The 14,774-nt window shown below is 37.8% G+C and overlaps 2 protein-coding genes across 5 annotated transcripts in view; one reads left to right on the top strand and one right to left on the bottom strand.

Annotated features, from left to right (window-relative positions):
• LOC120417913 (thialysine N-epsilon-acetyltransferase) overlaps positions 1-14,774 on the bottom strand; it is a 69,205-nt gene that overhangs the window by 47,321 nt on the left and 7,110 nt on the right. The window lies entirely within an intron of this gene.
• LOC120417910 (box A-binding factor-like) overlaps positions 1-14,774 on the top strand; it is a 52,455-nt gene that overhangs the window by 36,162 nt on the left and 1,519 nt on the right. For 2 of the 4 annotated variants that reach the window (XM_039580143.2, XM_039580141.2), the window contains exons 3-7: positions 3,905-4,118; positions 4,190-4,322; positions 8,259-8,443; positions 10,935-11,099; positions 11,209-11,392. In XM_039580143.2, coding sequence (XP_039436077.1) covers positions 3,905-4,118; positions 4,190-4,322; positions 8,259-8,443; positions 10,935-11,099; positions 11,209-11,392 — 881 coding nt within the window. Of the gene's footprint in view, positions 1-3,904; positions 4,119-4,189; positions 4,323-8,258; positions 8,444-8,809; positions 8,908-10,934; positions 11,100-11,208; positions 11,393-14,774 lie in introns of all 4 variants that reach the window. The other 2 variants (XM_039580142.2, XM_039580144.2) reach the window with 2 other exon arrangements.

Raw genomic sequence — 14,774 nt, 5'->3', positions numbered from 1 at the left:
TAACGTCAGCTCAAAAGAAAGTCTTATGATGAAAGCAATGTATTATGATGATATTATGAGTATTATGAATGATATGATTTCCAAAAGAAATTAAAAACGCAATTTTCACCAAAAGAATATTTTAATCGTACAATATGTTTGTACGTTTCTAATCAAACAAGCGATTATGACAAACGCGATCATAGCAAGCTTCCCAACAACGCACACCGCGGTTTTGGTTTTCTTGTTTCGGTACGAGCCCTTTTGTGTGACTGTGTTGGTGTTTTGGTTCATCGTACCAGCGCACCAAGCCAAGCAAAACCGAGGTACAAGTGAACCGCGTGTGCCGCACGGTGCAGGGAAGCTAGCCATTCAGCTTCTACGAGAGTGACAGAGTCAGAGATAGCTATTTTTAACAACCGCACCACTACACACTCAATCGCGAGAACCTTAGGAAGAAAGCCTCCTATTATCCTATCCAATGAACCCTGTTAAATAAACTTACGAAATCACGAAAAAATGAAGTCTACATTTAGGCGATTTTAGGAGCGCACGGGAAACAAAATGATTGTAGCCGGATGAATGTCCTATGTCACAAAGGTTTTTGCATAAACATTGGACAGTTATGCAAAAACGCATAGGGCAAAAGAAAACGAAAAGCTACGATATCTTACATATTGAAGGAAACATCGGTAGACAAGCTACTACAAAATGAGTATAAGTCGAGCCACAAAATAGATGCGCCAGCATTCTCGCGCCAGTATTCGAAGCTCAACTTGACAACTTTTCGACTTGGCTACGAAGCGTCGAAAATCGATGAAGTGTGATTTTTTGACGATTTTTCCGATTAAAATTCATGCTGAATCGACATATTTACGAAGATGGAAATGACGTCCTGCCTTAAAGTAAAACCTATACCTTTCTTTAGTAAGAAAGGCAAAAAGTAAATCGTTCTAAAAATTGATCGGGATTGCCGATCGATGTCGAATTTGTTTCAGATGCTCACTCATGGTCTGTACTATGAATGTAGCAAGAAATTTCGAATAAAATCAGAAATGAAAAATGTTGGCGAAGGTCACCAGGTGGGCTTTTATAAGTTCAAACCCTGCTGGAGCTGTTGAATTTTGATTTGGTGAGATCTATCTATTTTATCTATCATTATTTGATAGATGATTTTATTCCTTTATTTTATATAATATTCTATTGATCAAATGATATATCCATATTATCCCTTTCCCACCTTCCCTTTCTCCTACCCTCATTTCCTCCCCCTCCCTTCCCCCCTCCCCACCCCTAAATATTATTATCTGCCAAATTTACACTTACACACCACACCACAACCGATTCGGAGCGTTTGGTACGGTATGTCCACGCATCCTTCCTCCCCTGATGATTCTGTAGAATGTGATCCGTTTACAGAATCTGTCTCTGCGGTTAATGCAACGCAGTAGGCCTGGCCGCTTTAATTGTTGCTATACATTTTCGGGGTAACTCGGATGTACTGTAATCATTAATATTGACAAGAAAGGACTTGAGGCGTAATCTAACCACAAGTTCTTCCAGGATGCTTTCTTCGGACTGGCTGCGCTTGTATTCGATTAGATTAGATTAGATTAGAAGGTCACCAGGTGGGCTTTTACCTTTTTTTAGGGATTTTTTTTCTTATGGTAGGTCAATCAAACGGCTCTAACTCCAGAACCATATTATGAATCTGGATGAAAATTTGGGAGGTTGTAGGGCTCGAAAAATGCAATTTTTGAGATAAATAAAAGATATGAAAATGAAAATTTTTTACCATATTTTCAATTGAAAACTGTGTATTTTGTTGAAAAGTCTGGCCGCATCCGAAAACAGATGGATATTTCGAAATTTGCGCGGCAACTCGCCCAGATTCAGCACACTAGCTTTCATCTGCATTTAAAAGAATCGAAATCGGATATATGGGAGCAGAGAACGGCGCGACACAAAATTTTGCAAAATTTTACCACATACGAACATCACTCGACCTTCACGGAATTTATTTTATCAAAATTCGAGGGTTGGAGATAGACGAGTTCTGTCAAGGTGAATCGATAGAGCGTCGAAAATCGATGCAGTGTGATTTTTTGACGATTTTTCCGATTAAAAATCATGCTGAATCGACATATTTACGAAGATGGAAATGACGTCCTGCCTTAAAGTAAAACCTATACCTTTCTTTAGTAAGAAAGGCAAAAAAAAGATTAAATAGAAATTAAAAAGCGCTGGTAGTGATTAAGTTTGGCAAAACCATATATTAATAAGAAGAACTACACACTCTTGAACTCTGATTGTAGTAATTGAAAAAGAGCAGTCCTTACTCTACATGTATACATAAAGAATTGAATTGAATTAATCTGAGTGGTATCCACAGCTTAAAAATTTGATTTAGAAGCTTGTGACATGCACGTTTTAAATCATTTTTTAAATAAACCGTAACTTACAGCACTAAATCTTTATGTTTTTCCAATTGAAACGTTTTAAAGTTCACGAACTGTCAAGTTTTCTTTTACGAGTAGTATCGCTTTGAGTTTTTATACGATAATTTCTTTTAGTTCAGATTTTAACAGGTTTTCTCAGGATTTTGAAAGCTCTTGGATATTTTATTGGATAAATTCAAAAATAATAATTGAAAGTAATGTTTGAACTATCAAATTATACTTTTAAAATTTAACTTACAGTTGAATAAAAATGTCTAAATAGCAATGAAAAGCAATTAAAAAAAGCAATTATATTAAAAAAGTTGTTATTTTCATCATTAATTTCTTTAAAAATGCGTATTATAAGAAAAAAAATCAGAACAAAAAACCGGCTTGTAAAAAAAAAACGTGAAGAGTCTCGAAAATCCGTACAAAACGAAAAAAATCCGTACAAAACGGAAAAAATCCGTACAGTTGGTAGCCTGTTGTATTTTTGTAAGGGACAAACAATCATTTCTTGACATTTTTTTGATAAGGTCCTATAAACAAATGTAAACATTGAGTGTATCCCTTTCACACCTTATGTCAAAGTCCATCGGAGTAAGCGGGATACACTCAATGTTTACTTTTGTTTATCGGACCTTATAAAAAAAAAAGTCAAGATTTCTTCAAGAAGTATTTTAGTAAAAATAATCACATAAATTATAAAATACACCTGTAACACCTGCCACAACTGTGATTTACTGGAGAAAATCACAACATCCACCAATCATCATTGGTGGTCATTTCCTGAACTGCAATTACCCTTCTCGATCATCAAGTGCCATGTCTCGTGATGGACAGGGCACCAGTCAGCCCGCCAGCTTGGTATACAACACCGTGCGTCGCAGCCGTTCCGAACAGAGGATGTTGTTGTTTACGAATACTTCCACCTACTCTGGGGCAGCGTGATGTAAACAAATTTGTGAACTCACTGGTCTGGTCGTCCCAGCGACTGTCCCAGCTGTGGGCCCCGTTCGCCCCCTCCCCTCTTCCCCCTTTTGGGAGCCTCCAGAAGAAAACGCGCATCGTTGACAATTCAGTAGCATTCAAGCGTCGCGCACGCGGATTCCGTTCTTGGGCTTGTTGTGGCGTTGTGCACACTTGCCACATGTGGCAGTTTGGTCATGTTTCATTTTGTTGCTTTGTGAGTTTGTTATTTAACTATAAGGATTTCGCATATTCGCATTTTGTTGAATTTTATAAAGTTATGATGTTGTTGTGACAAGCTAGCTAAATCCCTACGATCTGAAAGACTTCCAAAGTCATCAAACAGAAACAATTCGTTCATTTGATATATCAACCCATTCAGCAGTATTTTGCTTGTTCGACTCAGCGTTCGGGTCCGTTGAAGATGAAGATCCCCAAACAAACCCGTTTGTTTTTCGGTGCGCGCAAGGAGAGCAGAAAATCTCTAATGGTGGTCCTTCCCCGTTTTTCTTCCGCAGTCCTTCGTACAGCCGCTTCCCGTCGGCCTCGATGCAGTACTTCAACGGCAGCCCAACGCACGATCCGGCCCACATGTGGTCGCCGGGCGGCGTGTCCGGCCTCACCGAGAACGAGTACCTCAAGGGTGGTGGCCTGCCGGCGTTCCAGCGGATCGCGTCCAGCACGAGTGCGGCGGCACGGGCCACGAACCACTACGCCAGCTATGGACCACAGGTGAGTGACTTTTTGCTTCCCAGATCAATTGAGTACTTTATCTCATCTTTCAATTCTTCTTCTTCTTCCAGACCGACTCCTGGCCCTCGCACTACGAGGCGTACAGCGTCGCGACGTCTAGCTCGTCGGGCGGCAATGGGCGCCGTTCCACCACCACCGTTACACCCACGACGGCCTTCTCGGCGGCGGCATCGCTCACTGCAAGTAAGTGCGGTTCCCAGCAGTGCAATCAACTACAACTAAACTAACCGGTTAGGGGCGGGGGGCGTTCCAGTCAAAGTCAGAGTCCCAGAACCGAAAAAAGCACCAAAGAGAGACGCCGCAGCTGACTTATCAAGGGTTTTTGAATGCACACCAAATTTGACGTCGATCGGTCGGCTGTAGTTGTTATTATGCAAATTTCGGAACGAAAATACCGGTTAACCTTTTGGCCCTCGCGGGCCACTGATAGGTGTGACCCAGAATGAGGCGCGCTGCACTTGTTTTTGCGAGGTGTTTCGTACCAATATGGTTTCATTGGGGTGTGAATTGTAAGCTTCGTTACGAGGAGGAGTGATAAGTTCGCTCCAGGTAAAGGTGACTTTCAGTCTGTGGGAATTGCTACTAAGTAATTGTTTGTGTGAAAAACCTCTGTTATCTCATTAATTGAGGTAAGGTTGTGTGAGTGGATTTTTTTCTGTTCCTGCACTTATTTTAGAATAACTTCATGGGTGCTGTTTTGTTAATAATAGCAGCGCGGAGCTTCTTTTACACGTTTTCGGTGCGATAAGGCTTGTGGTTTCATAATGATGTACCATGTTTGGCTGCCTTCTTCATGGTCTGTACGAGACTGGCAGTGGAGCGTGATTTTGCTCAATTAATTGCTCGATTATGTAATTGTGGGTTCATGGTGTGCCAACACCTGAGTTGGAATGGTTGCAACTTCGTGTTCGATTTTGTTTATTCAATATTTCTGAAAGATTGAAAATCAAATGCCAATCATAAAGATTTCTTTTGAATTCACCCAAAATTGGTGATTTCGTAAAAAATACTCGATGTTTCTAGATTATTTTAAATTTTTATAAGAATAATGATTTAATGATACTTTTATAGAGATTTACCTTTCATTTTGATATCTTCAATTCTTCAATTCTTCAATTCTTCAATTCTTCAATTCTTCAATTCTTCAATTCTTCAATTCTTCAATTCTTCAATTCTTCAATTCTTCAATTCTTCAATTCTTCAATTCTTCAATTCTTCAATTCTTCAATTCTTCAATTCTTCAATTCTTCAATTCTTCAATTCTTCAATTTTTCAATTCTTCAATTCTTCAATTCTTCAATTCTTCAATTCTTCAATTCTTCAATTCTTCAATTCTTCAATTCTTCAATTCTTCAATTCTTCAATTCTTCAATTCTTCAATTCTTCAATTCTTCAATTCTTCAATTCTTCAATTCTTCAATTCTTCAATTCTTCAATTCTTCAATTCTTCAATTCTTCAATTCTTCAATTCTTCAATTCTTCAATTCTTCAATTCTTCAATTCTTCAATTCTTCAATTCTTCAATTCTTCAATTCTTCAATTCTTCAATTCTTCAATTCTTCAATTCTTCAATTCTTCAATTCTTCAATTCTTCAATTCTTCAATTCTTCAATTCTTCAATTCTTCAATTCTTCAATTCTTCAATTCTTCAATTCTTCAATTCTTCAATTCTTCAATTCTTCAATTCTTCAATTCTTCAATTCTTCAATTCTTCAATTCTTCAATTCTTCAATTCTTCAATTCTTCAATTCTTCAATTCTTCAATTCTTCAATTCTTCAATTCTTCAATTCTTCAATTCTTCAATTCTTCATTCATAGATCAGTAGTGTCCCTACCAATGACTTGCACCTATTATAAAGTATGATTTAACTTTTGGTTATTTTTGTTGAGAGCTTTTAAAAAATTTTGTTCATCGGGGCAAGTGTACCATATGGATTTTATGTATGGAAAAAAATACGAATTGCTGCAACAACATATTTTATTGAGGAAAAAATACATAAACGTACTAAAAAACTGATAAACAATTGTAAAAAAAAATGTCCATAGAAAATATAGTGATATTATGAAAATTTACTATTTAGCATCTATGTAATTAATTTTTTTCGTAAAAACGATCAAATTTTCAGTAAAATATTATTGTTTGTCTAAAAATTAAAGAAACGTTTCAAATACATTCTAATCTGATGTGTCTAAGTGATAACAGTTCAATTGTTAGCCAATTAACAAGTTGTTTCATGCATTGTTTCTCTTGCCCCAACGGGTTGTTCGTCTTGCCCCACTAGTTGAGTAGAACGTACGAAAAATCAAAACAAAAAAATGTTTTTGCATTAAAAAACAGGATTTTTTTTCAAAACTTGTTCTATCAAAGCCTTAGTCAAGACCTGGAATAAGATGATTATGAAAAAATCCGACAGATGTTTTAACGTTTTCAGTGGGTTTGAACGAACATATCCTTAGATTGTTACACTTGCCCCACTTTCTCCTATTTAGTTGTATACTTTTATCATTTTTCGATTTTTAATGGTTTTGGTAAGTCACATTTTTACGAAAAGTTGTTTCACATTTGAGGGAAGCACCTTTCGTGGTTACATTTTTTGGAAGTTATATTTTAAAAGTTGTTTTACATTTCAAATATTTATTAAATTATTTTTTTTACCTGATTCAATGCAATTCGGTTTATGGTGAATAACAAAATACGATAAGTTTTTTTTGGGAATACATAAATGAGTTTTGAAGTTCCTTTCAGCTGTGTATTACATCATAATCCATTTTGAAACAATTATTGCTTGTAGCTAAAGGGTTACCAAGAGAAAGAAAAAAAAAATAGAAAAAAACTTACTAAAGTTCCAAAATGATGAATATTTATAATTTAGAATTTTTACTCAAGCAACATGCTTTTTTTATGTTCTCAAAACACAACTGCCACGTGCACTGCACGACGTTATGCGGGTTAATTGCTGGGTCTCCCTCGGGAGGAACTCCAAATTCCGTCACTATCTCAAAACAACAGTACACTTCCTCCTTATTAGTCATGCGTCAAAAAATCATACTTCAACATTGTTCTGTTTAATGTTGGACCCAACCAAAAATCGAACCAAACCGGAAATTCCGACCCTCGTGGGGCCTCCCTGGCCAATGTTGGCCCTGTCGGACTTCCCGTGAGTGGCACTTTTTTTCTTGCTTTCTTTTTTACTGTTGTGTATTTTTTTGCGGTCTCAATGGACCCTCATAAACGGCTACGGCGACGCAAAACCAGAACCTCGGGAAGGAAGAAAAAACAAAACATTATAATTTGTCGCACTCGTCGTAGGTCTAGGCAAATAACGCACATAGTTTTTTTTTCTTGCTTGACGGTCTGTAGGGGATTCTTGGGTTGAATTTAGCTTAGCTGTTTTTAGTTGGGAAAAAAATCAAAATAGTGCGACTTGTATGCTCTCTCTGTTCTCTTTATTGGAGAACTTTGCAAGAGTCAGAAACACGCTGCAGAAGAGCGAAAGCAAAGTGGACGCGAAAAAATGCGCGAACGCGATTCTGTCGGAGAGAGTTTTTTTGCTTCTCTCTTTTTTTGATCTGCAGATGCAATAAAGAAGAGAGTTTGAAGAGATCGCGATAAAAATTATGGAGTGACGTATTTCTTCAAGATCTTCAGATTTGAACTTTTTCTTAGGGTTAAAAGGCCCAAGTTTGCCCCGGAATCCCCTAGCGGTGCGCAAATGGGTGCGCATAAGTGGTTTATTGTACATTTCGACATCGACTCGTGCAACCATGGAGGCCACGGGGTCTGATTGGGTTCGCTTCTTATCAGCTGACGACGGTACGGCTTCCTTAAGCTGCCGTCAACCACGACGACGACGACGATGCGGGACTTTCTTTGGTGCTTTATGTGGTCTGCTGGAAAGTTCAAGTTGGCAGGATACAAGGAACGGAATAAAAAAAACGGTCGGGCCGGGTGGTTTTCATCGAGAATTGTAACTCTTTTAATTAGCTAACTGTGAATATTTGCTGCTTTCTCTCACTTTAATAACTCCGAAGAACTGTCGTGTTCATAGCTCTGTATCATATCAATCATTGTTTGTGTCTTTCATTTTTGTTTCTCTATTCTTCCACCCCTGGCAAAAGTGGGCATTGATGCGGACTTGTTTACCGAGGGACGAGAATGCGTCAATTGCGGCGCGATTCAGACTCCGCTCTGGCGCCGGGACGGAACAGGACACTACCTGTGCAATGCGTGCGGACTGTATCACAAGATGAACGGAATGAATCGGCCGCTGGTCAAACAGCCCAGACGCTTGGTAAAAGAACCTGTAAATCAAACTGCCACATTTTTTTACTTATACTTCTTAATACCTCTATCAAAAGTTTAAAACCTCCCCACAAAACAAAAACTCATCCTCATTTCGTTCTGCTAATCGATATTGGTTCTCGCTTCATATTAAGAGGAAAAGAATTTTGCTTTAAAACTTGAATTTGCATCACTTTACGAACCCCGCCCGGCCGAACTTTTCGTTGATCTTCTTCCGTCAAAACCTACCCCCCAAACTCTTAAGTGTCCTGCGAACTTGAACTTTCTTTAACTGATAGTAAACTAATACCCCCTCCCTTTTTTGTGAAAGTTAGCGCTGAAAAAAAAAAGACAAAAAAAAACCAACCATCAAATTGTTCTTCCGCAGTGGCCGCAGATCAGGGCGGGGATCTCTATAAGAACTATGGCTACGGCAATACCTTGACCACTCGGAGCACCACCGAGGAGAAGCAAAGCCGAAGACTGGTAGGTGTTCGAGCGGAACCTCCCATTCCGCGTGAACCCGCGCAAGAAAGCGGATTCTTTTTCTCTGGATGTTTTCTGTAGTTTGTAGTGATAGTTGATCCCCTCTGTATCATCTCCCTTTTTCCTTCTCATGCAACTCATTTCATCATTTATCTCCTCCCTCTTTAGAGTTTCCTTATTTCCCCGTTCCTATCTTTAGAAGTAGTCTTGGATTAGCGCAAATTTGAGCTGTAAATACACTCAACCCCCGGTGGTTGGTCACTTTTTCGTTTGACACTTTTTTAGTTTGTACCCCGTTGGTTGGTCAAAGTCAAACTAAAAAGTGAAGAACTGTCACTTTTTACACGGCGCTTACGCACACTAGCAAAACAAACGTTTGGTAGTGTGTGTGAACTCCGTGTAAAAGAGGTGTCAAACTAAAAAGTGACCCCGTTGACAACAGTAGGTGTCAAACCATCGGGGTTTGAGTGTAGACTGTTGATTTTAACGGTGTTTTCAACCAGTAGAATTTTTAACTAACGACAGAAAAAAAACTTTCAATAATCATAGAAAATGAACAAAACTTGTACTTTTACTTTTTTATTCCGAAAAACATGATAAGTTTTCATACAATTTTGACAGCTTCTGATTTATGATCGATTTGGTGTCTTGGGCAAAGTTGTAGGACTTCTCAGAAAGAAATGTTACACTCTTACAAATAGTTACCATTTTTTTAAATTCGAATTTTAACGCGTGAAAAAAAATTGCGTTAAATAACCGTTTTTCAAAAATCTCATTTTTGGATTTTATTTAGGCGTCAAAAGATCCCATCTTTTGAGCTAAGGCACAAGTTGATCAAAATTCATTTTAAGTTGAAATCGAAAAGTACTTTGCATAATTTTGATATCGTGCACCCGTTTTTGATCGTGCACCCGTTATGATTTTCATTACGTGATTTTATGTTACCTGTAAAGGTCAAGTCAATAAAATATTTTTTACGAAGAGATTAGAAAATGTCATATAAATTAGGCTTCAAAGACATTGATGGTTGGATCAATGGCTACTGAAGGAGGTATTAGACTATGACAAACAAACAAACTCGCATTTTTTGACACTTTGACTTTTTGCTAGCTCTTTTATTACGTAACGCAAAAAAAAAATAGTTTACCCCACTCCACAGCCTTCAATCCACACTCCCCCCCTAACTGCGTTACGTAATAAAAGAACGCTCCCTTTGTTTGTTTGCCGTCAGCCTGAATACATTTTGCTTTGTTTGCGTGTTTGCCCCTAACAAGTTTGCGAGTTTAGCAAACTGTCAAAGACAAAAAATCGAGTTGGTTTGTTTGTTTGTCATAGTCTAATACCTGCTTGAGATACAGCCTGTCAAAATATGAAAGTATACTGAAATATTTGCAAAATTTTCATCTCAATTAATCCTTTGCCGTGTCGAAAATCATTCGAATGCTGAAAATCACAACTTTTCAGCACTTGTATCGAAAAGAAATACTTTTCAATTTTGTTTTAGAAATGTGACTGAAATGCAATAGGCATAATAGAAATGCTTTTTCCTGCTTCTTTTTATAAGTTTTCAATGCAACCCTCCCTTGACCTGATACAAAGTGTAAACTAACAGGATATCATTAACAAACAAAATTAAAATTACAACTGAATAATCTTTGCTCAGTTATTAAGCCTTGTGTTGAAATTTGATTTCCAAAAACTCTGTTTGAGACTGCGAATGTATTTGGTTCCTGATTTTCAACCGATTCGGCTAATATTTGTTGCAAATAGCTGATTTTTTTTTTAATAAATCCATGCTTAGGGTTAGCGAAATGAAATAAATGAATGATTATAAAATTAAAACTAAAATATTTATAAATTCATCAATGCTTAAAAGTAATCATTAGTATTATAGTATTAAAATCAACAGTTTTTCATTCAAATAATAGTTCAAATTTGCGCTTTCCTTGATCGTAGTCGAAGTGAACACAATTTCCATAAAATGCTAACATATTTTTCTCTCACCTCACCCAACTTGCCCCCAACAGAGCTCGGCGAGACGCGTTGGCCTGCAGTGCTCCAACTGTAACACCACCAACACGTCCCTGTGGCGGCGGAACCAGGTCGGCGAACCGGTGTGCAACGCCTGCGGCCTGTACTACAAGCTGCACAACGTGAACCGACCGCTGGCGATGAAGAAGGACAACATTCAGGTAATTCGCTCGTTTGTTGGTGTTACGGCAACGTACCATCACCACCTCCGTCTTCGATTAGAGCTGGTCACATGTAATGTAATGTGTAATGTTCTCATTTTGATTTTAGTCACGCAAACGTAAACCAAAGGGCAGCAAAAATGCCGATGGAACGGCATCGTCGTCCAACTCCAAGAGCAGCAATAGCAATAACAGCAATAGTAACAACAACAACAACAATAACAGCACTAGTACCACCAACAATAATAACAACAGCTCCACCAGTTCGACCGTACTGGGAAACTCTGTCAATGGTGAGTACTGTCGAATGTAATGGTCATGTCACCTGCTGACAGGCCACAGATGTTTTTTTGGAAGTACCCAATATTTTTTAATGTTATTTTACATTAGGGACCATCAAAAAACCACGTAGACATGTTAGTTTCAAATTCCACGTCCACGTGAGGGGGGAGGGGGTATGAGATTTCCAAAAAAGTGCCGATGAGGTTTATGGATGCTAAATTCAAAAAATAAAAATGGCAAGCTTCTCCTTCTCATCCCATGGAGACGCACGATATGTTGTTTGTTAAAAACGTGCTATATTTACGTGATCCATTTTGCAAAAAGTTTCACGGATCTATTGTTAATGCAAAAGTTGGCTGATGTTTGAGCTTAAGTTAAAAAAAAAATTATCTTGAAAACGATTTGCTTGATCAAGTTCTGTTTTCAAACAAATAAACAAATATGATAGAAATAGAAGTTTTTGCAACATGTTGCAAATCAAGCAAAACAATGCAGAAGGTCCAATGCCCTAAATAGGGAGACTGGTCTAAGTTTCGATCTGGCAACGTATGTTTCGAGCTTGGCAACACTGATAAGTTTTGCTGGGCGTAAAGGCAAATGCTCGTTTGGATACGTCAAAATCGTGTCTGTTTTGTTTACACTTCGGCATTGGATCTTTTGCATTGTTTTGTTAGATATGATGATGATCGACAGAGCCCTTTAGTTTGGCCTCCGTAGGTGGCCAACCCAAAAACCAAAAAAGCGTCGACAAGTATTACTTTTCAACAAAGTGCTGAAAATTGGGTCCCAAAAAGAATCGTAGATTGCTGATATTATTGTTTACAACTATAAAGCTTATTTTTCTGAGTACAATGACTTTTTGTACGACCATAAAGAGTTCAAAATGGATTTTTAAATCAATTTTGAAAAATTAACCTCGCGGTCCTTCTTGACAGAAAAGCTCCTACTTGACAGCTCGTTCCAAGGGGACCATAGTTGATCCATCGAAAAAATGTTGTCTTGTCAATTTTTTTTTGCATTAAAATGAAAAAAAGTGATCAGAAATGGGTTTTAATCGTGTTTTTACCGTTGTACATAAAAATTGACCTAGGGCTTTAGTACCCAATTGAACTTTTTAGCACTCAAACGAGTGCTGGAATAAACCTTTCACCACTATTATTTTTGGTGAGCGAAATGTTACTCTCCAATCGAAAGTTTAAGGTAGGAATCAGTTTTGTTTTAAAATAATAATTATTATTATTGTAAATAACAATTTCACAAAAGCGCGATGCTAAATAAATCGTTTAGCCCGTTGCAAATATTTTCAAAGTTTATGTCACCCCCCTTCCCTTCAAAAATGGTCCAAAAAATCAGGGGGCAAAAAAATTTTTTTCTCAAAAATCTTGAAAATTTCAAAGGAAATAGTAGTCTAATCAACTGAAAACAATCTAAAATGCCATATTCTGCATTGATAATCATAATTAACACAAAAATAAAAAAAATATAAATACTTAGAAATTTTTGAAACTTTTGACTGCAAAACAACTGGACAGATGTGAAATGCATTTCAAAAAACTTTTTTCATTCAAATGTTGAAACCGTGGCCTGTAATTTAAATTTTTTAACTTTTTTATTTTTTTCAATTTTTCTTGTCACCCTTAGGCACAAACATTGAACATTTCTGGAGTTTTTTTTGAAAAGGTCAAATAAACCAAATTTCCAGTTTTTGCTTTTTGGGTGTTTTTTTTTACTACCCCTGACTCAAGGCGGTTTCAAAAACACCCAAAAACCAAAAACTGAAAATTTGGTTTATTGAGCATGAGCATGAGCATGAGCATGAGAGATCACCCATGGTTGCCCCTCCGTTGCTGAACAGAACCGTAATATCCTTTCAGCACTACTGATTATAGGCTTCGACGATCTACTGGTGTTTCCCTTATCAACAGCATGTATGAATGCGCTGAAAAGATAAAACACCATGATTGCTAAAACTAGATCAGTTGCGAATAGGTAACAGTCATTGGCCACCAACGGCGCCCGCCATGTCAGTTTGTAGACCTCGATTTTAAGGGACGGGAATGTTAGTTAGCGCAGATTGCTACTAGGGCAGCTGATTTACTCTGTGCTTACACCCCACGAGCGCCAGGAACCTGAAAACTTGTTAGTAGGATAGGGTGTTTGGTCAGGATTCATCATAGAAGATGATGATGCGACCCAAAATCATAGTGTTTGTTGAAAGGTATTATATTTTATTCTCAAGGCAAACAATCGGATGATGCGGATGAGACATTTCCCGTTTAACTGTTGTTAATTTTTTAATGAAATGGTTTAATCTTAGACAGCCGGCTGTGGAAAGATAAAACCAAATAAAATTTATTTATAAAATGAGGTGTTAAACGCAATGCTGCAATAATAGCGTAGTCTGATTTTTAATTATATAATCATTTAGTTCATGAATTTGTTACGGAATAGACGCGACGAACTCAACCATCAAGTGCCTTCCGATCTTCTTTCTGTTAGCTATTTAAGGTATTGATTTTCGTTGCCTCTCGAGCTACGATGCTATGGAGAGGGCTTAACACACAAACAACCGACGTCGAGCCCTCCGAGCTATGGAGCTATGGGAAGGTCTTTTCAACACAAAAAAGACTCGCGTACCACACGACGTTCTTGATGAATCAAAATAATTTTGTTACGCGATAAACGAACTCAATCGTCATCCAATCAGCGATGATGAAGAAAGGGCTTGAAGCACACAATAACTCACCGATTAATATGAATAATTTTCAAAATCGATCTTGTTTTATAACTACAGCGCGACTCACTCCTGACACAAAAGAGACGAAAATTATCGCGAAAAAATAGGACTGCGCGTCCCCAGAAGCACTGCACTTATGATGCCTTTATTCAATTATACTGACCAATCACCCCATGCACACAAACAGCCACACAAAAGAGACGAAAATTATCGCGAAAAAATAGGACTGCGCGTCCCCAGAAGCACTGCACTTATCCAAAAACTGAAAATTTGGTTTATTGGACCTTTTCAAAAAAAAAAAAAAAAAAAACTCCAGATTTGTTTTACCTAGTCAGATAAACTTTCACTTCCATTACTCGTAAAGTTAGTTGTTTCCCCAACTCACCCTTTTTTTCTTCAAAGCTCAACACATGAAAAGCTCTGAACTAGCACCACCCAAAGCATAAACTTGCCTTGTTGCGTTCAAGCTGAACTTAGAGCCAACGGTGCCTACTTTTCGGAGTTTTACGAGCGAGAGCTTCGTTTGGTTTATTGCTTTGAGCTCATTCTGTTCTCTTTTGAATTTTCCTTCGACCGTTGAGCACGTGGTTCTTCTCATTTCGTATATGCGTGGTTCGTTTCCAATGCAACAAGCTTAGATTTATTACTTTGTTTCA

The sequence above is a fragment of the Culex pipiens genome, chromosome 3, assembly GCF_016801865.2.
Source record: "Culex pipiens pallens isolate TS chromosome 3, TS_CPP_V2, whole genome shotgun sequence".
Taxonomy (NCBI): domain Eukaryota; kingdom Metazoa; phylum Arthropoda; class Insecta; order Diptera; family Culicidae; genus Culex; species Culex pipiens.
Note: the sequence above shows the minus strand (reverse complement) of the source record. Positions and strands in the feature narration are given on the sequence as shown.